The 23,625-nt window shown below is 55.3% G+C and overlaps 7 protein-coding genes across 7 annotated transcripts; 3 read left to right on the forward strand and 4 right to left on the reverse strand.

The window, feature by feature from the left end:
- Positions 1–531: 531 nt before the first annotated feature.
- COL26b_000107 (uncharacterized protein) lies at positions 532–1,584 on the forward strand (the record flags this gene model as incomplete). Its single annotated transcript, XM_053173081.1, has 2 exons — positions 532–878; positions 936–1,584. 2 exons carry the CDS (start codon positions 532–534, stop codon positions 1,582–1,584), a joined length of 996 nt encoding a protein of 331 aa, XP_053042787.1.
- Positions 1,585–1,703: 119 nt separating this feature from the next.
- Positions 1,704–2,351, reverse strand: COL26b_000108 (uncharacterized protein; the record flags this gene model as incomplete). Its single annotated transcript, XM_053173082.1, has 3 exons — positions 1,704–1,807; positions 1,866–1,940; positions 2,006–2,351. The coding sequence occupies 3 exons, from the start codon at positions 2,349–2,351 to the stop codon at positions 1,704–1,706; spliced, it is 525 nt and encodes a 174-aa protein (XP_053042788.1).
- A 5,086-nt stretch (positions 2,352–7,437) lies between these two features.
- Positions 7,438–10,161, reverse strand: COL26b_000109 (uncharacterized protein; the record flags this gene model as incomplete). Its single annotated transcript, XM_053173083.1, has 1 exon — positions 7,438–10,161. One exon carries the CDS (start codon positions 10,159–10,161, stop codon positions 7,438–7,440), a length of 2,724 nt encoding a protein of 907 aa, XP_053042789.1.
- A 3,396-nt stretch (positions 10,162–13,557) lies between these two features.
- On the forward strand, positions 13,558–15,637 carry COL26b_000110 (uncharacterized protein; the record flags this gene model as incomplete). The annotated part of the gene is made up of 4 exons (XM_053173084.1): positions 13,558–13,630; positions 13,687–13,754; positions 13,811–13,978; positions 14,033–15,637. 4 exons carry the CDS (start codon positions 13,558–13,560, stop codon positions 15,635–15,637), a joined length of 1,914 nt encoding a protein of 637 aa, XP_053042790.1.
- A 471-nt stretch (positions 15,638–16,108) lies between these two features.
- Positions 16,109–17,625, reverse strand: RAI1 (the record flags this gene model as incomplete). Its single annotated transcript, XM_053173085.1, has 5 exons — positions 16,109–16,317; positions 16,370–16,941; positions 17,143–17,174; positions 17,227–17,469; positions 17,554–17,625. The coding sequence occupies 5 exons, from the start codon at positions 17,623–17,625 to the stop codon at positions 16,109–16,111; spliced, it is 1,128 nt and encodes a 375-aa protein (XP_053042791.1).
- A 562-nt stretch (positions 17,626–18,187) lies between these two features.
- On the forward strand, positions 18,188–21,457 carry SEC8 (exocyst subunit; the record flags this gene model as incomplete). The annotated part of the gene is made up of 2 exons (XM_053173086.1): positions 18,188–20,760; positions 20,809–21,457. 2 exons carry the CDS (start codon positions 18,188–18,190, stop codon positions 21,455–21,457), a joined length of 3,222 nt encoding a protein of 1,073 aa, XP_053042792.1.
- Positions 21,458–21,700: 243 nt separating this feature from the next.
- Positions 21,701–23,195, reverse strand: YTM1 (ribosome biogenesis protein ytm1; the record flags this gene model as incomplete). The annotated part of the gene is made up of 2 exons (XM_053173087.1): positions 21,701–23,034; positions 23,099–23,195. 2 exons carry the CDS (start codon positions 23,193–23,195, stop codon positions 21,701–21,703), a joined length of 1,431 nt encoding a protein of 476 aa, XP_053042793.1.
- Between the last annotated feature and the right edge of the window lie 430 nt (positions 23,196–23,625).

Below are 23,625 nucleotides of genomic sequence, written 5' to 3' on the forward strand. Positions count from 1 at the left end.
CGATCCAAGGGGAATTTTGATCAACTATAAATTCAGTATGCGACCCTTGAGGTAGAGAGTCTTCTCATCATATAAGAGTGATGTGGACTATAGTGAGCGCTGGACAGGAGCATTTCAGGTGCAAGAACACAATGATCATTGAGGATGACCTCCTAATCATTGCTCGAATGCTCCGATTTGACGATCAAATGGACAACACCTGGTGAAATCCATATTCTTGGGCGAATTATCTCATCTCCATTGATAACCCACCATCATCTCCCTGCTCCATTGGGAATTAAGGTACTGGTCAGTGCGTCATCCCGCATCGAGCTCACCGAGAGGGTGCCGAGGATTAACCGACCTGAGCAGAAGCACAGGGAAGCATTCCAAAGCTGAGGGGCTGAAGGTACCTGAAGCCCCACCATTCCAACACCGAACGCCAGCGAGCTCCAAAACCACATCGTCACATCAAACCAGCTTCACCTCCCTTTCGCCGCCACCCCTCCGATTCGAGATCCCAGCACCCGACCGTCGTACCGTTCACCCACCATGGCCGCCAAGGCCGACAAGATCGAGAAGATCATCGCGCGGCTGCAAGCCCGCATTCAGGAGGGCCAGTACTACGAGGCCCAGCAGCAGACTCGCGTGGTTGCTGCCCGCTACATCAAGGCCGCCAACTGGCCCGCCGCCACCGATATTCTCTACAATGTCGCCCAGTCACTGTTAAAGGCCGGCCAGGGTGGCTCTGGAGGTGACTTGTGCGTCATGCTTGTCGACGTCTTCAAGCAGGCTGAGTTGAAGCCCGACGCCACAAACAAGGGCAAGCTGCTTACGTGCTTGCGTTTGTTCCCTGCGGCGGAACCGACCAGAAAGAAGTTTGTCGGAGAGATGGTTGCGTGAGTATTTTCTTGGAAACTTGAAGAAGCAGACCTCGTGTCTAACTGGACATACAGGTGGTCATCGAAGTTCGGCGAGTACCCCGCCGGTGATTCCGATCTCCACAACGTCGCTGGATCACTTTACGCCGAAGAACACGAGCCCTACGAGGCGGAAAGACACTTGGTATTAGGTACGAAGGACTCGGCTGAGGTCCTCGCTCGTATGGAGTACGCTTGGTACAAGGAGGACGACTCGCACACCGCCCCTCTCTACGCCGCGCGCGCGATCCTCCCATACCTTCTCGTTGGCAACGTCCGCGCGGCCAACACCTCCTACCGTCTTTTCACCTCCTCCCTCAGCGACGACAACAAGGGCCTCGGCGTCCAGGATGTCAGCAGCAACAGCGCCGACCTGCGCATCTTCCCTGGCCTGCCCCTCCTCAACTTCCTCGGCCTCCTCCTGCTCGCCATCCAGCGCGGCACCCCGGACGTCTACAAGCAGCTCGCCACGAAGTACTCTTCTAATATCTCCGAGGTCGGCGCATGGAGCGAGGCTCTCGAGCTGATCGCTGAGATGTACTTTGGTATCCAGCGCCCAAGGCAGAGCAACCCGCTCATGGACATGATGGGCGGCCTGTTTGGCGGCCCTGGCGGTGGTGCGCCGCAGCAAAGACGCCCCGCCCCGAGACGTGTGGAGGCGCCCCAGGCTGAGGGACTTGACTAGATGTTCCAGTTGTTCGGCGTAGATGGCCATCGCGCATAGCGAGCGCGATCATAATGAACATACTTGGAACGAATGCGAATCCAGGCCGTAAAAGAACGGTTAAAGTTGGCTTGTGCCGCTCAGTAGCCACGAGGCTGCTCCGGCTCGGCCTCGTACCTCCAGTTGTCTTCGGAGAGGGCAGCAACCTTAGCCCGTAAACTCGCCTTCACGGCTTCGAGTAGCTCTGTGGGGATTAATCAGGAGCAGCGCACCTCGGAGTCGTCAGATAGGGGTTAGCTTACCTTCAGGTTGCTCGCTAACGGCAGTGTGGTTGACCTGATGCTGCTTCACGGCCTCCGCAAGCCTCTGCCGCTCCTCTATACCAATAGTTAGCATACATAGCTCTATACCCTCAATGCAAAGTTTGAACGAAGCAACGTACTCTTGCTCTCCTCGCGATCATCCAGCGCGGCCTCATCCGCCTCATCAAACACCAGCGTCGGCAGCTCGCCGATTTCAATCTCACCGTGCTCATCGCGCACAACAATCTCGAGGGGCCCCTGGGGCGCCGCGCTGCCGTCGGAGAGCACATCGACATCAAGCCTCAGCGTCTCGGCCGAGTTGCCGGACGAAGAAGTCGGTGCCGTGGAAGCCATACCCGTGGGCGCATTCGCGTTTGCTGCTGTCGTGCCCGTTGGACGTCTAGTCAGGCCTTGAAAGAGGTTGCGACGGACTGCGCGACGCGGGGCGCCGGGAGGAGGCGCCTGGCGCGATGTCCTGTCGGCCATCGCGATGGTTGTTTCTTTTTTGTTTTTCCCCCTAGATGTGTAGTTTCTTTTGCCGTCGCGATGGAGTGTTTCGCAGGACAATTTTGTTAAGATAGGTCAATTGAGTATGAACCAGGGATGACGGTGGATCGGGAGTTGGATATTGGTAGGGATTTTGCTGGTAGTGCTGTGGTTTTTCCCGATGTCGTAGGCGTTGGCTCTGTTTACTTGGGATAGGCGTGAGGTCGGCCAGGCACCGCAGCCGTTATCGATACAATACAGTGCGATTTGTTGACTGTGTGTCATTGACACAGTACACGCACTGGACGCCCTTTGTGGGATGAAGAAGTCCTTCAACCTCAACCTCGAACATCCACTCCGTAATTCGAGACCGTCATTTGAGAATCCCGAATCTCTTGTACTAATGAGTACGACTTAGAAATCTTCCCACATTAATCATTAGGTGATCAAAATTGACTCTGCTCGGTACAGATTTGTCCATTACATCCCTCTCCTCTCAGATGAACAAGATGTGCCGCGTTACGGCCACTAAAAGCGCTTCTTAGCCTGCGAAATCATGTGCCTCAAAGCCTCTTCTAGCTCGGACTGCCTTAGCTCTTTGAGCTTTCTATGAGATACAACCTTCAGAACCAAGAAGTTCCATCTCTGAACTTCAGTCGAGGTTACTCTTTGAAACTGCCCAGTAACCGGCGCGAGCGCGCTTAGCCAGCTGCTGAGGGATTCCCAGGGGGCAGTAAAACTCCTGCTCAACGAATTCTCCGAGGGTAAAGCCACTTCAAGCCCCCAAATCTCAAGCATGGTCTGCAAGTCCGCGTAGAATGGTCCCTCTATATTACCATACAGGCCATCTCCTTCATTTCGGAAAATCTGGTTGAACCCAAGTCTGTTCCATTGAGGGGCTTGCTTCGTTCTTGAGAGTTGATATCCGACGAAGCAGACTGTTTGGTCGGCACCATGCTCCAAGTACAGCTCCAGAAGTGATTTCCATTTCGGATCTGTATAGTCCTGGAAGAGGAACTTGAGCTCCGAAATCACCATCAAGGACATGGCCCATGGGGTCCAAGGTGGAGAGGGCAAATATGCTCGAACATCCGAGCCCGGCGCATGGTTGGTGTTGACTTGTAAGAAGCAGACGTTCCGCACTTCAAAATTTGAGGATGCTCTTTGTTCCAGGAGGAATCGCTTCATGGCCATGACTTTCTCCGATGTTGCACGTCTGTAACCGCTGCGTAGCGCTGCTGAAGAAGAGAAAAGTAGCAGGCTACTGGCTCCAGTATCTCGGGTTTGGTTCCGGATCATGGTCTTGGTGTATTCAAACGCACCGTATGCTGCCGCCATGCAAAGTGCGGCCGTTTCGAACTCATTCGGCGTAGATGCAGTGATCCACCAGGTGATTAGTGCACTTCTAGCAGGTCTTTCAAGCCTCGACCCCTTGGAAGTCAAGAACTCCAGTGTCATCTGCTTCAAAGACTCGATTTCTCCCGTGACGAGACATGAACCCGTCAGTTCTGAAGCGGCAGCCATGTCGAGCAACAGGTCGAGCATCGAAGATGGCCCCCCAAATCCGTTTTCATGTTGGTGACGATCTGTAGTATCTCCGAATGCCTCGGTGCTCTGATATTCTCGACATGGGAGTTGCCATTCCTGTTCTGGAACATGTTTCACGGCCGAAAGGAGTCCAAGAGCTACACCACGATAGGGACAAAACGTTCCGGCCATTGCCTCTAACTCTCGCACGGTGTTTGGCTCGCCCAGGAAGTCGCTGAAGGTCCGATGGACAAACTGCAGCTGATGGCAATATGGAAAATTACGGCCGGTGTAGAGGATTTGAACCAATCCCCGGCATCTCCCATTCAGTCGATGTGCCATTGGAACACATCCTAAAGTACCATCTTCACTCCCCAAGTTCTGTTGAAGCCTTCCATCGAGGAGATTGGTTTCGTAATCAGGCCTGTCGGCGATGCTGTCCAAGACTGCATGGACGTACACCCACATTTTTGGGCTCTCCATCGTATCAAGCGTCTTCATGACCAACAGTGTTCGAGCTGCTGCCTGCCGTTCGAGGCGATCAATCCCGCTCATCATGTAGTTAAACATGGAGTTCATTTCGGCCGGAACAGCGTCTAGTCTTTTGTGGAGTTGCGAAAGTGAGTAGTAATTTCCAATGCCAGTCAAGAGGGAGCGTATCACTAGTGTGACCCATATAAAAACGCCGTCTGCCTTCTGTACAATCAGTTCTGCAAGCCGATCGTATTCTGTTTGAAATTCGCTAAGGTGACGAGCTTGGGTAAATCTTTCATCGCTGGCGAACTGGTCGTGAACTACTCTCAGGATATCGTCCCGAGTCAGATCATGCAGTCTCAGCCAACGAGTTGGATCTGTTGCAAACGCCGCGAGGAACTCATTGTAAGGTCGACCTGAAACGCAGAGCTTGATACCTGGGACTGAACACCAACGTTTGAGATCGTTGGCTAATCTCCAGTGATCTTCCTCGCATTCGTCAAGGCCGTCAATAAAGAAGCACATCTTGTTTTGACCGAGAATCTGCGGGTTGCTCAAAAGGTTTTTGATTGCTGCTTGTAAGCCTGTAAGCCCGAGGTCGGATTCATGAATAGCACCTTTACAAGCCTTCTGCCACAAGGTCGGGAAAATTTGTTGCGTCAAATGAGATCTTGAGCGGACGACCTGCCATAAGATGCTTCTGTAAAGGCCTTTCATGCTTCTTTGATCTTCAGTGCCCGAGTTCCAGAAAAAGTGATGAATGAGGAGGAGGTCTTTTCCATCTGCGCTCGTCCAGGCCTCAAGTAAATGCCGTGTCATTGGATCTTGGCTGATGCACTTCATAAAGGTCGACTTCCCCGACCCAGCCTTTCCGGATATGTAGAAGAAGTCTTCCTTGTACCGAAGCCATTCAGCGAATTGTTCTCGCCAGGACTGCCTTTGGACTTTCTCCCTCATTGATTCGCTGGAAGATGCAGTTGGATTACGACCGGAATTCTCGGCCGTGTTGTTTGAAGAATTATTCCTTGTCGCTTGGCCAACGAGAGGCTTCCTGGCATTTATGGCATTTTCGGATACATGAAATGGTGTTTCTGAATAATCCAGTGCGGCTTGTGCCAAGTCAGCGTCTGGGTCATGCAATAGCCAACGGTAGGTTCCTCTGTGAGCTTCATCAATCGACCCGAACCGGAGCTGAAGTTCGGGGAACCAAAGGACATCCATGATCTGTTTCTCGGCACTGAGTTTTGTAATTTTGTCTGACAGTTTAGATAGAGCCCCGAGAATCTCCTGCAGGACTTCCCCATTGGTGGGTAGTACGGCGTCATCGTTGGGTGCCTTCGAACCAATAAGTGCAGCGAGCTGTTGGCGAGACTTTTGAATTTCGGCCGTTATGTCTTGTAAAAGACTTTTATCCAATGGAGATTGAGCCGTTTTCATCTGATGTTGATGTTCGTGACTTTCCTCCCTGCGCGATGAATTAGTAAATAAAGGAGCCACATTGGAATAGACAGACGAATATCTACCTCAGCATTGATACAATTTGGCTCAAGATCTGACTCCTATACCTGTCAAGCCTTTTCTCTAATCTTTCCAACTCCCCTTTGCGTCGCAAGGCTTTCCAAGTAACGAGAAAACTGTTGCCTCGCGAGCGAGGCGTCTTTCCTCTGATGCTCTCGACGAGCTGTTGCAAATCAGAGCAGGTTGCTTGGCAATTTTTGGCAAGTGAGGCAAGCACCTGCTCATTCACGGATGAGTTTGGTCTCATGACTGGTGTGGAAAGCCGATTCATGTGGGAGGCGAGGTTCTCTGTGATGATCGCCACGTCTTGGAGTTCTGCTGGAAGGCCTGATGCCGACCGATAAACACTGGCGGCATCGCGGACGAGTTCAGAAGAGAATTCGATGAATTGGAGCACATTTCCAGCAAGACTCAATGCTGCCAGCGACTCCATGGCGATGACTGGGCGTCGGGATCATTTATCTACGGCAATGTTCATGAAAGAGGATCCGGACAACTACCGAGTGCGAGGGGAAGTGGAAGTGGTATGGGTTGGTTGGAGCTGAGTGCGAACAGGCAGGTGTCAATCCACAAAATTGCAGCATGACCAATAATGTACAGCGCAATCCATCTGTTTTGGGAAGCTTCATACGCTGGCCGACAATCACGGCTTCGGCATATGTGCTTTTGCATTGGGGAGATAGGCATGTAACCGTATGCTTCCTTCTGATGCTTTTTGGTATTTTGAAGGTTGTCAAAAGGTACCGAAACGAGGAATTCGAAGAATGTAAATCCAATCCGCCTTTTGTCGTGATGACCACAACTCTCACCGAACCAGGTGACCGATTCTTGTCCACCAAAACAAGCAGCGCAATTTCTATTGAGTGCTCAATTGAGGTAGAAGAAAGCACGGTTGACAGGAGCAGAGCCAAGATCCAAGGACGTTCTCTCTCCGATCAGTACTTGTATTGGACTTGAAGTACTATGTGACTCAACCCTTTGTCAAACACAACATGATCTTTCGCCTGGTATTTGATGTCTGCACTTTGCGGCAATCACATACCTTTGCAAGTTGTAGTCAAATGCCGATCATATGATGAGTTCCCACCTATGTCTTCGCAGGAATCCCGCGTAAACATTGGCATCATGCGACAGGCTATCAGCTTTTTCGACAAGAGGCACACCACAAAAAGCAAGCCTATAATCGCAAAATCGAAATCGAATATAACATCATAATTCATTGAACGAAGGGCATGTACTCGTCGAAATTTTTGTTTACAGAACCATCCTCGCATCGACATGCATGATTTCCATTACGTATCGTACATTAGAAGAGAACTCCCACACCATGATGAGTAGTAGGCCATCAAGAAACAAAAAGCCGTAAGCCCAGGAACCCAAATAAACACAAAAAAAAGAAGAAGAAAAGACGCAACGCAATTTACAAGAGAAAACGCCGAGATATGCATGAGGTACCCCGAACCAAACCGTGTCATGACCGCTTAAAGCCCTTCCCCCTTTTTTTGCTTTTCAACATTGCCCTTGGAAGTTCTGCAGATACGCATGGGAAAAAAAATCAAGACGCTGCTCAACCAACGCAAACCCATTCGGCGAAGACGCACCACCGAGCGGTGCGGTCTGCCAGGACGAGACCCCTCCACACTCCCTTCTCCGAACACTTGATGATGGTCTCCCACGTACCACCATCGCTGGTCTCCTCATCGATCCCCCTGCTGCCGACACTGATTCCCCGGCGATCCTCCTTCCGCATAAGACGGAGAATCTTGCCACCGGGGGTCTGAATGGCAAGCTTCGCCGGCTTCTTCCCTGATGATCCGTTCCCGGAGACGTTGGATCCACTGACGTTCGACGCAGTCATACTCAGGGCTGAGCTGGGTCTCGCGAACGGGATTGGGCTTGCGCCTCCGGGGTTCGACGATGGTGTCATCGGCGATCCACTGCTAGCCAAAGAGCTAGGGTGCTGTCGTATCGCGAAGACGAAGGTGTTATTCAAAGCCAGACGTTGGCATTGGGGCTGAACAACATAAATGTCGTGGCGTTGGGCGTGAGGTGTAGGATGCCTTGTCACGAACTCATAGGGAGGGTTCTCTCCCGTATGAATGATCGGAAGGGCGAAGGCCACCGGATGAGGGATGTCCTTGATGCTATGCATCAGGCCACGCTTGCCGGCATAAATCTTTAAGGTTCCTTGGCCTTCGTCGCCTGGAAGGAGAGCCTTGACAGTGTACCGTTTGATACCGTTGAACCATTCGGCTTGGGCCAGCGCCCTCTTCTTCACCACATCACCGCTCTCGAAAACGTCGCCGTCCACATCCCTCGTGTAGCCTCGGACCTCAACCTCTGCTGCAACCTCCACATCGGCTGGAGCGTTAAACTTGATATGCACCATCTCCAGGTCTTCTATGCGAGTCGCCGCTGTGTTATAGTCGACCATCTCGAGATCGTTCTTGAAGAAGGGAGGGCAGGCGCAAGGCAGGTTGAGAAGCACCTCGTGTGCTTGCGGAGGGCAGACGTGTTGCTGAGAGTGGTGCTCAGGGATATGTGTCCAGCAAATCTCGGTCGGCCTTGCAAGGAACCACCAAGAGTCAGCTGCACCATTGCCAGCACTGGAATAGAGATGCCGCCTTGGGTATGATGAACTAGCCATACAACAGTCCACCATACGCCATTCATTGTCGACCAATACGGCGTTCCACCAGTGGTTTGCCCGAGGCATGATGTTGTGTTCTGGAATCTCGCCTGGCGTCTTGAGGTACCCGCGAACCATTTCGCAGTGAATGCCTACCGCGGTACACATCTCTTGTACCAGAGCAGCGTACTCCTCCGCACAAGCTCGCTTTGATTGGATTACCCGCCTGGTGTTGATCTCCCCCTCAAAGTCCTCTTCCCAGCAGATCTTCTCGGACACCCAGGTAAAGATTGCTCGCATTCGCTGGACATCGCTACGGTACGGGCGACATACGTAGGTCGTCGCCAGAGATACTGCGGTTGTCATTGGTGGTAGGCTGCTAATGAATCTCGAGTTCTTGTCGACTTGGGTGAGGTTCAATGCCTGATAATCAATGGGATCTTCGACTGGTGAGCCGTCGGCGCCCTCGTCACCTTCAATGCCGTCATAGAGCTCGTCGACGGGGTTAAGGGCTGGGTAATCAAGCATCTGACAGCGATCTCTTCGTTCATTTCGTTCGTTTTTGCTCAGAGAGTTGGATCGATTGACATCTCTGCGGACCTGCACCCAGTCGACTCCATTCGCCATACCCATTTCCCTGGCTGCTTCCCTACCGAAGCCAGTGCTTCCCATACCGGTAATGTTGGAGATGGCATTTCCAGCGGGGGAAGCGACGTTGGGCATAGAGCGAGCGAAAGGAGACGACCTGGGCGAGTCACCACCCATGGCAATACTACTGCGTCCGGAGGCGACTCCGGTCTTGGCTGTGTCGAGAAGCTTCTTGAAAATGCTTCTTTTGGCGGGCTTTGGAGTCACGAGCCCTCCAAGCCCTGGGTCCTCGAGGAAGCCAGCTTGCGATTTCGGACGAGCCACATCGGATGCGTGGCTGCTGTGGTAAGTGACCCCGGTGAAGGGAGTCTCCGGTCGTTCGATATCAGCATCACGCATCCCAAGGGCACTCTGAGCACGCTTCTGGGTCTTCCGAGCAAAGCTGCCGGCGCTTGTAGCGCTAATGGCGCCAGCTGAGGATCCACTCATTAAACTCCTGTCGCTGCTCTGGGTCGTCGAGCTCTGATTGCCGGACGATGCGCTGGTTGAGTTGGTCTTCGTCGTAAAAGTCCTGTTCAGTACGTTCCGGCCAATATCGTAAGCCGACTTCCGCCCTCGAAGCTTCCTCTCCTCCGGTCCGCCCATGGATGATTTCGGTCTCTCGTAAAGTGCGCCTTTCGGGGGCGGCTTCGGTCCCTCGTCCTCAAGGTCAGCCATGCTTGCGCTGTGTTGATGCATTTTCTTTAGACGGCTTTCCATACGCTCGACGTAATTACTGAGTTGAGGCAGTTGCTCTTTGTCTTCTCGGTGTCCGCTCTGTCCGTTCTGATAGGATTGATCGCGCGAGGATCCACCGCTCCAAGTCTCGTATCCTTCGTCCTGCTGTGCTATTCCCATGGATGTCAGGGGTCGCTGGTAAGTAATCTTCCTTCGTTGACGGTCATTGACCATATTGAAGGACTCGGGTGACCACGGGTCCAATGCTGGGTCCGGTGTCGGGTCTCGAGGCATTCCTAGAGCGTCCAATTGCTCTATCACGCCGTCCATAGCTTCGCGCAATGGCGATGGGGTCATATGACTGGCTGATGGGGAGGGTGGAGCAGGAGATGGCATCCGTTGGGTTTGAATTGCTGGCGGTCTGTGGGAGTATGACAAGTGCGAACCATGCCTGTCCAAAGGAGGATGCCGGTTTTCGTAAGAGGCGTTCGAGCCTTGACGAACGAGATCTGTCCGCTTATCGTAAGAGCTATTTGACCCATGCCGCGGGTTGAAACGATCTTCGAAGGAAGAGTTGGACCCATGACGAGGGATATCGTGCCGACTATCGTAGGACATGCTCTGTTTGTGTCGCGGCGCACCCACGTGCCGATGCGGTGGGGGTGGTGGAGGCGGGGGAGAGTCAACTTTCCCCTGGGGAGGTCGGTACGGCTTGTAGCTGAACGAAGGGGCTGGTGAGGGATCTCTTGAGGCGTGATGCGGAGGTATGGGCGAGGCCCCTCTTTCGGTGTTGTAAGAGTTCGCTCGCGATCCATGACCATAGTCGGGAACGGGCGTTCTCGCACGCAAGTCGTGATCAGGGTTCGGCGTTCTCGCCCGATGGTGGTCCACAACTGGTGTCCTGGCTCGGTGGTGTTCAGGAATGGGCGTTCTGCCACGATGATGCTCGGGAACTGGTGTCCTGGATCGGTGGTAGTCGTTCACCGGAGTGCGTCCTCTTGGAATGTACTGCTGTGCGCCGTCGTTGAAGGAGTTGCCCCGCGATACGTAACCGCTGGGCTGAGGCGTTGTGTATGCTCGCATTCTAGTCGAGGCAGTTTCATTGAAAGAGTTCTCTCGTGAGAGGAGGGCCGAAGGCGCCGGTGATCGGTCTCTGAGCATTGAAGGTGCCGGAGAGCGATCCCTCCTGCTGCTCTCTGGTGCCGCGCTGTGAATGGACTCTCCCGAGTGCCCTCTAGGCCTTGGGTTGGGGTTCGTTCGGTAAACCTCGGGCTGCTTCGCTGCGGTGTAGTGCGGTGCCTTGGCGTACGCTTCGAAGGGCTTTCGGAACGTCCTCGATTTTTGAGGTGTGCTTGGGCTGGGCGTCTGGTCGGGTAGAGGGCTTGCAGACCTCGTCGTCGGTCGAAAATCGGAGGGAAGCACCTCGACGAAGTTGGACGGAAATACGCCCACAGTCCGCCTGTCGCGCCATAATCTGCCTGTCCACCATGAACCATCGCCGGCATTCAGACATTCAATCAAGTCGCCCTCGATGAAGCCGAGGTCTCGCTTGCTCTGTCGTGAGAAAAATAAAGTCAGCCATTGGGAGCGCGTGTGGTAAACAACTACTTCTGTTTACAGACCTCTCCTCCCCATGAGTAGACAGCCCTGCACCAGCACGGAAACCGCATCGGCAGAGGCGGCGGTGCTGGCACCATCTTGGTACTTTGATTTCAAGATGCCGGTTTTCGAGTGGTGGGCGATCAGTCGGTGGTCGATGTCGCGGAGGTCGGTTGCGGTTGCGGTTGCGGTTGCGGTCGCGATGTCCAGTACACGGCTCGTGCTGGATTAGGCTTATCTGACGCGATCGTGTAAGTTGCAACGGGCAGTGGGCGCCATACAGCAGGGCGCGCGCAACAAGACGAAACTGGCTCAACCGCGGAGGAGGGGAATGACGACGAAGTTTCAAGCACCCGTAGCGAGACGAAGCGAGGACGGGGCTTGGAGGTCTCGTGGGAAGATGGCTTCGGACGAGGTGAGGAATGCAGCGGTTTTCGCGTGCACGTCGACAATGACCTTGTTGGAGTGGGTAATCAGGAAATCGGAGTTGACGTGAGATGGCAAAGGCAAACGAGCCTGAAAGTCGGACACAACTCCCAAGAAGGGGATGCGGTGAATGTCAGTGCCAGCCGGGGTGCGGACCCGGGGCAACCAACAAACAGAGGGGCTCGTCGGCGGGGCAACGACTCCAAACACCACAAGCGGAGGCAGAGGCTGGCCAACTGTGCGCCGGGGGGAGCCCCACCCGCGGCCATGGGCCCTATCAGGACGCGGTAAAGTCGCAGCAGGCGACAAGCTTGTAACGGGTTGCGACCTCCTGTGCGGCTGGCGCATCTCCACCGTCGACTAGCGGATCCCGCCTGGCGAGCAGCGCTAAGCTCCATCAGTGCGGCGTCGAGAGTCAAGCCTGGAGTCGCAGCATCTGTGCCCCCCGGAACCTTGTTCTTGGTCAGTCACCGCCTGCGATGCCGTGCAAGGTACGACGGATACCAGACAAGATTGCTGGGTTCGTTCCCAGGGTTTTGCAGACGATATCGCTCCCTTGACGTGGGCCTTTGGAGAGCCGTCACTCGCTGAGATACGCCCCGGTCCCTCCCTCCTTGCCTCGCCCTTGCAGATTGTTCCGCCTCAAGTTCCTGTCTCCCAGCAGCCAGCGCCAGCGAAGCCAACACACCAGAGGGTCAACCTTGGGAAGCCACTGGGTCACAGACGACGCTACCGATGGGCCCTGCATGCCAACTCAACGACTAGACGACACTGGGCCGTCTAAGGTATCTGCAAGGCAACCTGTCTGCATACTCTGGATACTCTATCACCGGCCTCGACCAAGAACAAGACGTCAAGCACACATTCAGAGCGACGTAAAGAGGGTCACGTTCACTGTCCACTGGCATGCAAACGACGCAAGCACACGACAGTCGGCCCCTTCTCGTAGGTCACAATCACATTTCTCTGCCGTCGACATATCTTGCTTTTAACCTACCTTGCATCCATCAATCCACCGCTCCCACGCTTCCCGCCTTTTTCCATCTACCCTTTTTCCCTTTCTTTTGTTTGCGATTCACGATGCTTCAGAAACAACGGCTTCCCACCGGCACTTTTTCGTTTGCTTTTCTGTATCAAGATCGGCTGACTCGCCCCGGCTCCTAGAACCCTGGTGCTAAATTGCGGTTCCCCGGAGCTCCCCCAGCTATACCAAAACGGAAGAAAGTAAACAAAAGGGCCCGAGCTTTGAGACGACCCAAGCCCACAGAACCACCACACAACCGCAACCACACCGAGGAAAAAGATACACACAACCCGGCCACAAGACACCACACGTACCGCAGAGAGAGCACGGCGTCGTTGACTACCGTACCTGGACCTGGTCCTCGCCCGCCCTGGCCCTGGGATACCCGAACCAAGTCGCTGCTCTCCCAAGCAACCCCAAGCAACCGAGCCACCGACGATCCGCTTGCTTCCTTTGACGCCATTATTGCCTTTGTCCAGTCTAAAATACAAGCCAGGCCGTCCTGACTGACAGACGACAGCCCCGTTCCCTGGATACCCTTTTCTTCTCTCGAAACTTTCTTCCAGCACCATCCTGCAAGCGCAAACCTCTCGCTCCCTCACCTCCCTCCGTTCTCGGGCTCCAGGGTTGAACACCAGCTCCTCCCTCTCTCTTGCTCCATCTCTGCCGGCGGAATCGATTGAATTGAGAGTATCAGCGTCGCCATGACGTCCAGATCGGCCGCGATGGCCGACGAAGGCGTCGCCGAACATTATCAGGTCTTGGAGGAGCTTGGTCGTACGTTGTCTGAATACCGGCGAATACTTTGTGCATGCGCGCTGACAGGACTCTAGGTGGTAGCTTTGGAGTCGTTTACAAGGCCATTGAGAAGGCCACCGGCGAGACCGTCGCCATTAAACATGTGAGCCACCCCCATGTTTACATCCTGATCAATATCGCTAACCCGTGGATGCGCAGATTGATCTCGAGTCAAGCGAAGATGACATCCAGGAGATTCAAGGCGAGATCGCAGTGCTCAGCACTTGCGCAAGCTCATTTGTCACCCAATACAAGGGCAGCTTCCTTCGCGGTCACAAGCTCTGGATCGTAATGGAGTATCTTGGCGGTGGCTCATGTCTGGACCTGGTATGTCACTCCGAGTCGCAGCTTATCCTTATCGTCTAGGCTAACATTCCTCAGCTCAAACCGGCCAACTTCGCCGAGGTCCACATCGCAATCATCTGCCGAGAGCTTCTCCGTGGTCTCGAGTACTTGCATGCCGAAGGCAAGATTCACCGAGATATCAAGGCTGCCAACGTTCTGCTCTCCGAGTCGGGCAAGGTCAAGTTGGCCGACTTTGGTGTCGCTGCCCAATTGACCAACATCAAGTCGCAGAGGAACACCTTCGTCGGAACCCCTTTCTGGATGGCACCCGAGGTCATCCAGCAGGATGGTTATAGCTTCAAGGCAGACATCTGGTCACTTGGCATTACCGCTATGGAAATGGCCAACGGCGAGCCTCCTCTGGCCCACATCCACCCGATGAAGGTTCTTTTCCACATTCCCAAGAACTCTCCTCCCCGCCTGGAGGGTTCCTTCAGCAAAGACTTCAAGGACTTCGTGGCGCAGTGTCTCGTCAAGGATTCCGACCGCAGACCATCCGCAAAAGATCTCCTTCGTCACCGCTTCATCAGGTCTGCCGGCAAGATGGAGGCTCTTCAGGAGCTGATTGCGCGCAAGCAAATGTGGGATGCAAACCAGAACCGCAAGTCGCATACCATCTTCTACCAGGAAACACTTAACACCATCTCTGCTAAGGACGACTCAGATGAGTGGGTGTTTGACACGGTCAAGTCGATGGCGCCTAGGCGGCCGACTGTTCGGTCTCGGAAGCCGTCCTACTTTGCGGCGGAGGAGGCCATGCGCCGCCTCGACCTCAAGGACGCTCCGCTCGGCCCTTCGTCTCCCGCTTCCGGTACAGTGCGCCGGTCGACTGTGCGCCGCCAGCCCTCAAGTCGTCAAGCGTCTGCCACACAGATCCAAGCCAACGGGTCGCCTCGTTCTACCGTCGCGAGAAGACCGCTCCAGCCAGACATGTCGTACGGCAACTCTGGTTCTTCCGTACGACTGTTCCGCCGGGTGCCCTCAAACGGCTCCGTCACTGATCCGACGGACTTCTCTGAATCGGGTGACACCGCTGTTGGGGACGAGAACAGAGCACCGATGAGAGGTGCATGCGTAGAGCCAAACAGCAAAGAGGGCATGCTGGGTCGGCGGCTGTTCAACAAGGCCATCGACCCGACACTCGCAGAGCTGCACGCGCAAACGTCGGGTCTGCAGAAGCGGGAGGCGCTGGCCAAGCTCACTGATGCCTATGCTCTCCTGGACTCGGTCGACCCTGAAGGAGCCTACCACGTGATGCGCAATCTGATGTCGGCAGTCTCTCAAGACTCAAAGCTGAACACGGCATTGATTCCTCAGCAGTCGATCAAGATTCCATCGGATGGCACACCGCAGGGCACCGTCATCATCAAGAGCGCTGCAGCAACACCGTCATCTGGTGGTAGCCCAAACAAGTTGGTGCTTGCGTCGAACAACCCGCATTTGAAGAGCCATAGGAGGCGCAACGGCTCGTTTGCTACGCCCGAGTCGACCGAGAAGGAGAAAGAAAGAGAGAAGGCAGCCATGGAGGCCAAATACCCTGGTCGCCCAGCCCGACCAGGCATGGAGCACTGCAACCAACTTTCAGACGTGCTCTACGGCAGGTGGACTGAAGGTTTGAGAATCAGATGGCCAGCTGTCTAAAACTGGCTACAAGATGGGCTACGGGCCCGAAAGAGATGGCAGAGAGAGGTGGCATATCATTATTCACGAGAAACGCTGTATGATGAGAGTGTATGACCACGTCGCAGCATACGGGTTTGAACAGTACACAAAAGCATTGGGAAAGAGTTTTCAGTTCAGCATCGGGAACGTTTTCGACATTCGGGAGATTGAGATACCGAGATACCGGGATTGGATTTCAGTTTTTGACGACGCAGATGGATGGACCCGGCTACGTGGCTCTCATGACTGATGATATCTACACGGCTGATCCGGGTTTGTCTTCGTCGCATAGGGTGGCGTTTTGGTTGTTTTGTGGTTTTGTGTTTCGGCAGTAGGTAGATACCTAGGTAACGTCAAGGTCTTGAACCAATAGAATAATCGCGCGAAGTCAAGTGTTCCGTTTATGCCTTTGTGATGAAAGGGGTTGTAGTACTAGCCCTCGGTCTGTGACTATGACTCTGGTTCCGGCTGTGATTCATCCTCTGGTTCTGGTTCCGGGGCGGTGCTCTTCATGGAGAGCTTGATTCTCCAGTTGATGAACTCGTCTGTCAGAATCTCTCCGTGCCCGGCCTCCTCGATCCTAAACACCTCTATCATAGGGCTTCCGGGCCGCCTGCGTATCCTCCAGACCCCGTCATCGTTGACAGTCTGACGAAGCCCTGCATCCGTTAATAACAGACCTCTCTGTCACATTTGAGGGGAAACACTCACAAACGAGGAACTCGGCCGCAAAGTTGACACACATATCCCCGTTCCAATTCGCCCGTCCGCGTCTCTGGACAGTATCCGGGATCTTCTCCGTTTCAATCTCATCGACGCTGGTCAACATGCCGTCGCGGCTGCGAAACCCGACAATGATCTTGGGCACGCCCAAAAGAAAACTCTGGATCCAGAACTTCATCAGCTTGCGGTGGAAGTTATCCACGTCGCGCTCGTCGCGGATGGCGAGGCTGGTCTTGAGCTCGACCCAGTTCGTGGGGGCGCCCTGCTTGGCGGGCTTGGAGTCCCAGACGGCGTCGACCTCGCCGCCGATGCAGATGGTCGTGGCGCCGATGCCGGTGCGCACGACGGAGCAGTACTGCGCGTTGTTGTTGACGACCTCGCGCGGGCGGTTCTCGATGTAGGCGCGAGGGGTGTCGCCCCAGGGCGCCGGGAGGGTCGCGAGGGTCTCGAACTTGTAGCCCCAGAACTGCATCACCTCGGGCGGGATGGGGCCGCGGCGCTGTTGGGCGTTTTGCTTTGCTTGGGAGGCAACTTTGTATTCGTGGTTCTCTTCGATGAAGCTGGGAGAGGGGGTTAGTCAAGGGGGATTTGGGGCTGGGTGTAGTTGTTTGTCGTACATGCAGTCCTGGGTTTGGTTAGCTTTCAGCTCAGATCATGTCTTCGAGGGGCTTGTGAGGTACTTGGTATAGTGTTGCGTTCATCTCGAAGCTGTGTGGACGTCAGTATGTCACCCATGAAGATGAGTCTCTGCAGAAACTGACCCGTCTCGGTCTTCGAAAGGCGATGCCATGATCTGAAATCTGGTTAGTGGCTTGATGTTAGAGTGAATAGGGGCTATATCTTACCTTGGTCATCATACCACGCCATGTGACGATCTGAGCGTCAATCTTCTGCCCCGTCTCTTCTTCGTGAGCCTTGATGGTCTTGAGTAGACTGCCGAGATGTTCGGCCTTAGAATCGTCATGCTTGATGAAGCTGTCGTAGCCATCTGAGAGGTCGACTCCTAAGGGCGGCGTGTAGTAGTATCTCAGTGACGAGTCGCCCAGGTGGAATTCGTGTTTATCATCATACGAAAAACATGCAAACTCCTGAACACATTGTCAAAGACGGTCCCAAGTCATTCAAAAAGGGGTCCATCAGGTACGAGCCTGAAAGTCCAATTTACTACTCACTTTTGGCCGTTTGACTGGCTGACTGGCGCCATAAAAGCGCCCAATAGGCTGGATAGAGAATTCATTCGACATGATGATGAAATTATTTGGGTTCCTGCTATATTATCATCGAGAATTTAATAACCCGGTTCTCATACCAAGCTTCTTATATCTAAGAACTTGAGATGAATGACATTCGGTCGGGTGTGCCGGTCGCACCGTGAGTGGCGGGAGGTGTCAACGGAGCATTGCGGCGCGTTCACGCGGTTGGTGGGGGCAAGTGGGATGAGTGAGCAATCCGGGGGTGGTGGGGACCTTAGCTGACCTCAACCACTGAAGCGAACCACTAACAGGCCTGGACGAGACCCAGACAGCAGTGAAACGTGCATGCGGATGGCTGGACTGGAAGCACCCGAGCCCCTAGCTGCAGCTGCACGGCCAGCACCTCGATGTCCGCCTTGGCTTTGCCCAATTCAACCACATTTCGACATTCCAAGAGCCGCATTTCGAGATACGTCGCGACAACACTGGCTACGATCGCCCTCGAACGTCTTTGATTATCCGACATACCCTCGATACCTCCAATCCCGACGACCGCGATGCGAACCTATCTCCTTCCAACCGTATAAAGCGCCCAACTACCACATCCCTCAGAATGTCGAATCGGTACGGCGGCGGCGCCTACCGCAACGGCAACGGCTATGGCAACTTTGGTCGCCGCGAAGAACCTCAAGACTACGATCCCTACGCCAACGGCTATGGCGGCGACAGGGACAGAGACAGAAGCGACCGCTACGCCGTTGGCTCCCCGCCGATGAACCCCCGATCACCATCCAACTTCCGAAACCCAGGTCCCCCGCCCATGCGCAGCCGCGAGCGCATCCAAGAGAGCAACGCCGAGCGCCAGATCGGCCAGGTCCTCGAGCACATCAAGCAAGAATGGCCCGCCATGTGCCAAAACGACTGTGTTCCCGTCCAGCTCGCTCTGCAGCTCCTTGACAGCAGCTCCGTCGGCCGCGCACACGACTACCGCAAGTTCACGGAGGCGCACAACTACGTTGAGGACTCCCTCAAGGGCATCGTCCACGAGCACCATCAGGGATTCAACAGCTCCATAGGAACATTCCACAAGATCCAGGGCAGCATTCAAGCTTCGCAGAAGAAGGTGCGCACGCTGAAAGAGTCGCTGCTGACGTCCAAGGTGAGCCTGTGTACGTCGGACCCGGAGCTTAAGAAGCTCTCGGCCGCATCACAGGCTTACGACGAGCTGCTTACAACGCTGAACGAACTGGAGGAGTTGAGGCTGGTACCGGATCAGTTGGAGGCGAGAATCTCCGAAAAGAGGTTTCTGAGTGCGGTGGAGGTGTTGCAGAATGCGCTGCGGAAGCTGCGTAAGCCTGAGCTGGATGATATCGGGGCCCTGAGCGAACTCCGGGCTTATCTAGCCAACCAAGATGGGGCTCTCATGGATATCCTGGTGGAGGAGCTTCACGAGCATCTATACCTAAAGTCGCCGTACTGCCAGGAAAGGTGGCAGAATTTGGCAAAGACACAAGGTGCTTTCAAGGAGGGTAACTACGAGGCGATTACTATTGCTCCTTTCCACCAAATACTTGACGCCATGGACTTTGAAGGGAAGACGGCCGAGGATCCGGCTAAGAACCCAGAAGCCGATACGTTCTCGTATGTGTCGCTACTGGTGGAGTCCTTGAACAAGTTGGGAAGATTGGAGACGGCCGTAGACACCCTCAAGCAGAGGCTGCCCGTCGAGCTCTTCACCATTGTCAACGAGACTCTCAACGAAGTTGACCAGAGGCATCCCAGCTCGCTTCGCGGCGGCTCTACCAACAACCAGGGGCTGCACATCTACGGCAACCGCGAGACTCAGATGAGGGCTGACGTAATTTACGACCTGCTCTGGACGCTCTTCGGCAAGTTTGAAGCGATTGCAGAGGGCCACCGCGTTTTCCACGAATCGATCAAGGCGCTCATCCGTAGGGAGGGTGCTGGAAACAACAGTGCCTTGCTGGGAAGCTTCAAGGAGCTGTGGAACCTGTATCAAAACGAAATCCGTTCTCTACTGCACAACTACGTAACAACGGACGCCGATGTCTTCCAGTTCAACTCATCGCCCAAGCCTGGCGCCAACATCAACGGCAAAAAGGATGCTTCTAGGGAGAATCTATTCAAGTTTTCCGAAGGTGACCCCAAGGCGGTGGATATGACAACGGAGTACGAAGCTCTCGAGGGCATCATCCGCGCCGCTGTCCCCGGCTTGACCGACACGTCCCGCAAACCTGGCGCCGACAAGAAGCGAGCGGTGATGGACGGCGTCAGCTCCAAGAGAGGCACCGCTGCTGGCTGGGAGAACAAGCAAACACAAGGAACCTACAAGTCCCTCGTCGAACCCAGCGTCTTCAACATGAGTCTGCTGCTACCGCCTACCTTGGTCTTCCTCCAAAGACTCAAAATGATCGTCCCGCCAGGCTCCGATCTCGCCACCAGCACTCTGACGTCGTTCCTGGATAACTTCCTCGTCAACGTCTTCCAACCTCAGCTCGACGAGACGCTCGGCAAGCTCAGCGACACCATCTTTGGCGAAGTCGATTCTTTTATCCAGGACCAGGAATGGACCCAGGTTGCCAGGCGGCCCGTCTTCAAGGGCACCACGGCCTTCTTCGCCGTCGTCACTGCCTTTTGCCGCATGCTGAGCACGATCCCGCACGACCAAGCTCTCAGCACACTCATCATCACCCAGATGATGCGCTACTACGATCGCTGCTTCGGCTGGTATAAGTCTCTCGTCAGCAGAACCCAAGTACAGGCTGGCGAGCCCACGAAGCTGCGCATGTCAGCAGGCATGGCTTTGGAGGAGGGTGATGTCCACGAGACCATGAAGCAGCTGTGGACATCCGACACACTTGAGCGCGAGCTCTTGGAGAAGGAAGTCGGTCTGCTCATTGTTCAGACAAACGAGAAGCGCATGGAGCTCGCAGACATCATCACAGATAGGGACACAGTCTCCTCTCTCTGCCTGCTGTACACCAGCATGAAGTGGCTTGCTGTCAAGATCTCAAGCCTGCGCCACATTACTCGCAATGATGCAGACTCCTCCCGCCCTGCCCTCAACAGGGGCTCAAGCAAGCGTTGGACTCTCATGAACGACCCCAGCAAAGCTACAAATGAGGACGGTCCGGTGTACCTCCCTATGACACAAGAAACAGTGCAGTAAGTCTTCCACCTTGCCTCCTGACGACATGTGCTGACCCAAAGCAGGGCCTTCGACGGCATAGTCTCCTCTTTTGAAGAACTGGCCGGCACAGCGCTCCTCACCCTTCACATGGAGATCCGCACAGAGATCATCTACTCCCTGCGCACCGCCCTCTCACCTGATAAGGCGCCCTACCTCCTGGACCAAGAAGTCACGGAGCCAGACCCAGAGATCCTCAAACTGAACTCGGACCTCATCCTCTACGACGAGACGATCGCAAAGTACCTCCGCGCAAAGGAGACGGCGTTCATCCGCACCGGCCTCGGCCTGCTCATCAACGCGTATCTTGTCACCAACGCCGCCTTCGTCTCGCCCATGAACGCAAAGGGCTGCGGGCGCATGCAGCTCAACATCCTCGTCCTCCAGCAGAACCTGAAGAACGTCGAGGAGGGCGTCGACCTCGGTCGCGCGTCAAACTACTTTGCGCTCTTCGACAAGGGCCCCGACGCCATCGTCGACAAGGCGAGGGAGGACAAGGACAAAGATGAGCACGCCGACCCCAGCGACACCTTCACGTACGAGGAGCTGAGGACCCTGCTCGAGCTCTGCTTTAGCGAGCAGCTGGCGAACCCGGAGCGTGGAATCGCAAGCGCTGCCAAGAGGCAGATGGCGGACAAGATGCTGGGGCTTAGCGAGTACATGTGGCAGAGCTAATGAACTTCAGTGTCTAGCGGGATGAGAGGTTAGTTTTGTTTGGCGAGGAGTTCAAGGGTGCAGTATGTCAATTATAGACAAGAGACCACGGCCAAAATCTTTCTGAAGAGTCTTTTTTTTTTCGCGGGGGGTATTATTCTTTGTTGTAGTCTATAGCTATCTCTTCAATGCCAAACTTTTCCCAACCACTTATACACATAAAATCGACATTTTTGTTCGCAACATCCCTTTCTACACACCTTCCTAAGACGAAACGAGATCTCTCCCCCTGTTGATCTGCACCTTCTTATCCTCACCACCGCTAACAATACCCCAGCTCTTGTCCCACGCCAGCCCAAACACCTTGGCACCCTCGCCGCCCATCGGCACCTTCTTGCCCTTGAGCCACTCGCGGGAGATGGTGTACACGGCCTCGCTGACGCTGCCGCCGCCCTCGTCCTTGGTCGCGGGCCGCACGCTGCGCAGGTCCCAGATCTTGACGGTGCCGTCGTGGGACGCGGAGGCGAGCGAGTACTCGTTGTCCGGGCTCGGCGCGAGCGCGGAGACCATGTTGGCGTGGCCGCGCAGCGTGAGCACCGAGGTGGCATTCGCGGTGGCGCGGGGGTCGAGCAGCGTGACGTGGCGGGCGGCGGAGCCGGCGGCGACCAGCGACGAAGCGCCGCCCATGGGCGCGAGGCAGAGCAGCGGATGCATCGTGGTGAGGGTGCTCACGACGCTGCCGTTCGTCAGGTCGAGGGTGCGCAGGGTGTGGTCGGTGGAGGCGGAGTAGGCAACGGTGGGGTCGGAGGGGTGGAAGGCGACGGCGGTGGCGGAGGAGCCCTCGTGGGCGGGGATCATGGCCTTCGCGCCGCGCTGGGGGACGGAGACGGAGGAGCCGGCGGAGGTCTTTGCGCGCTTGGCGGGGAGATCGTCGGCGTCGACCTCGGGGGAGTCCTTCTTGGAGGCGGCCCAGAGGCCGACGCGGCCGTCGGCGGAGGCGGTGAGGAGGCGTTTTGAGGGGCCGTGGACGGCGAGGGAGTTGATCATCTTCTTGTGGCCGTGGAGCTCGAGCGTCGGCTTGAGGTCGCCGGTGAAGCGGTCGGCGGACTCGGTGTACTTCCAGAGAATGACCTTCTGGTCGAGGCCGACGGAGGCGAGCTGCGTCGACGAGAGGAACTTTGCGTCGGTGAGGAGCTTGGAGTGGCCGCCGGCGCGGGCCGAGGCGGACGTGGCGAGGCACTGGCCGGAGCCGTCCCAGATGCGAACGAGACCATCGTAGGAGGCGGAGAGGATGCGGTCCTGGCCCTGGGGGATGGCGTCGCCGGACCAGATGCCGGCCGGGGAGGTGGCGGAGAGGACGTCGACGGCCGCGACCCAGTCGTCGTGCTCGAAGGAGGCTTCGTAGACGGGGGGCAGCAGGGAGCGGACGTATTGCAGGGTGATTGTGGACTCGAAGGAGAGGCCGTTGGACTGGAGGTATTCTTCGAGGGTCGTGCGGAGGAAGTTTCCGTTGACGAGGAAGTCGAGGGGCACCGGGGAGGAGGTGTTGAGCATCGACTCCGAGTTCAATATCCTCGAGAGGCCATATCGCTTGATGTCTGTCGGGCGAGGGGGAGTTAGTTTCTCATGCCATTGGGACTGGGTATCGCTGGTGCTGCAAACCTGCGGGCACAATCAGTTGCCTCTTGCTATCGTCGAGCTGGAGGTCTTCATGCGTCGTTGTGAAGTTGACCTTCACCTGGGCCACCGAGGACTCCATTCTGGGCGATTGGCACCGAGATGCCTTCGGGCTGTCTCTCGTAAGAATTGATGAGAGCTATGGGTTTCTGGTTCTCGGTTTGTAGGGTCTTCAGCCTCCTTCAGAAAGCGAAAGCTCGTTCGGCGTGTGCAGTTCGTCGGTTGGCAGGTACTGGAGCAAAAAGCCGACGAACCATTCTCCATCTAAATTTTTTTGAAGATGGCTGTCAGCCTTGCAGAAATCTTTAACCCCCGCTGTAGTGCGTCGCCCAATCAGTGACGCAGCGCAAAAAGTGCCTACTGCTAGGCTGGGTACTGCCCCGCACTCACCAGCATCTAGCGCCAGGGGTGTGCCAGTGGGGGGTTTTTGGATTTACTTTACCATTCAGGTCCCGTCGATTCGAGAGATCCCAGTCTCTCATATTATTTCGCGCAGGCAGCACCGAGTTTGC

The sequence above is a fragment of the Colletotrichum chrysophilum genome (assembly GCF_026319265.1).
Source record: "Colletotrichum chrysophilum strain AFK26 chromosome Unknown scaffold_1, whole genome shotgun sequence".
NCBI classification, from domain to species: Eukaryota; Fungi; Ascomycota; class Sordariomycetes; order Glomerellales; family Glomerellaceae; genus Colletotrichum; species Colletotrichum chrysophilum.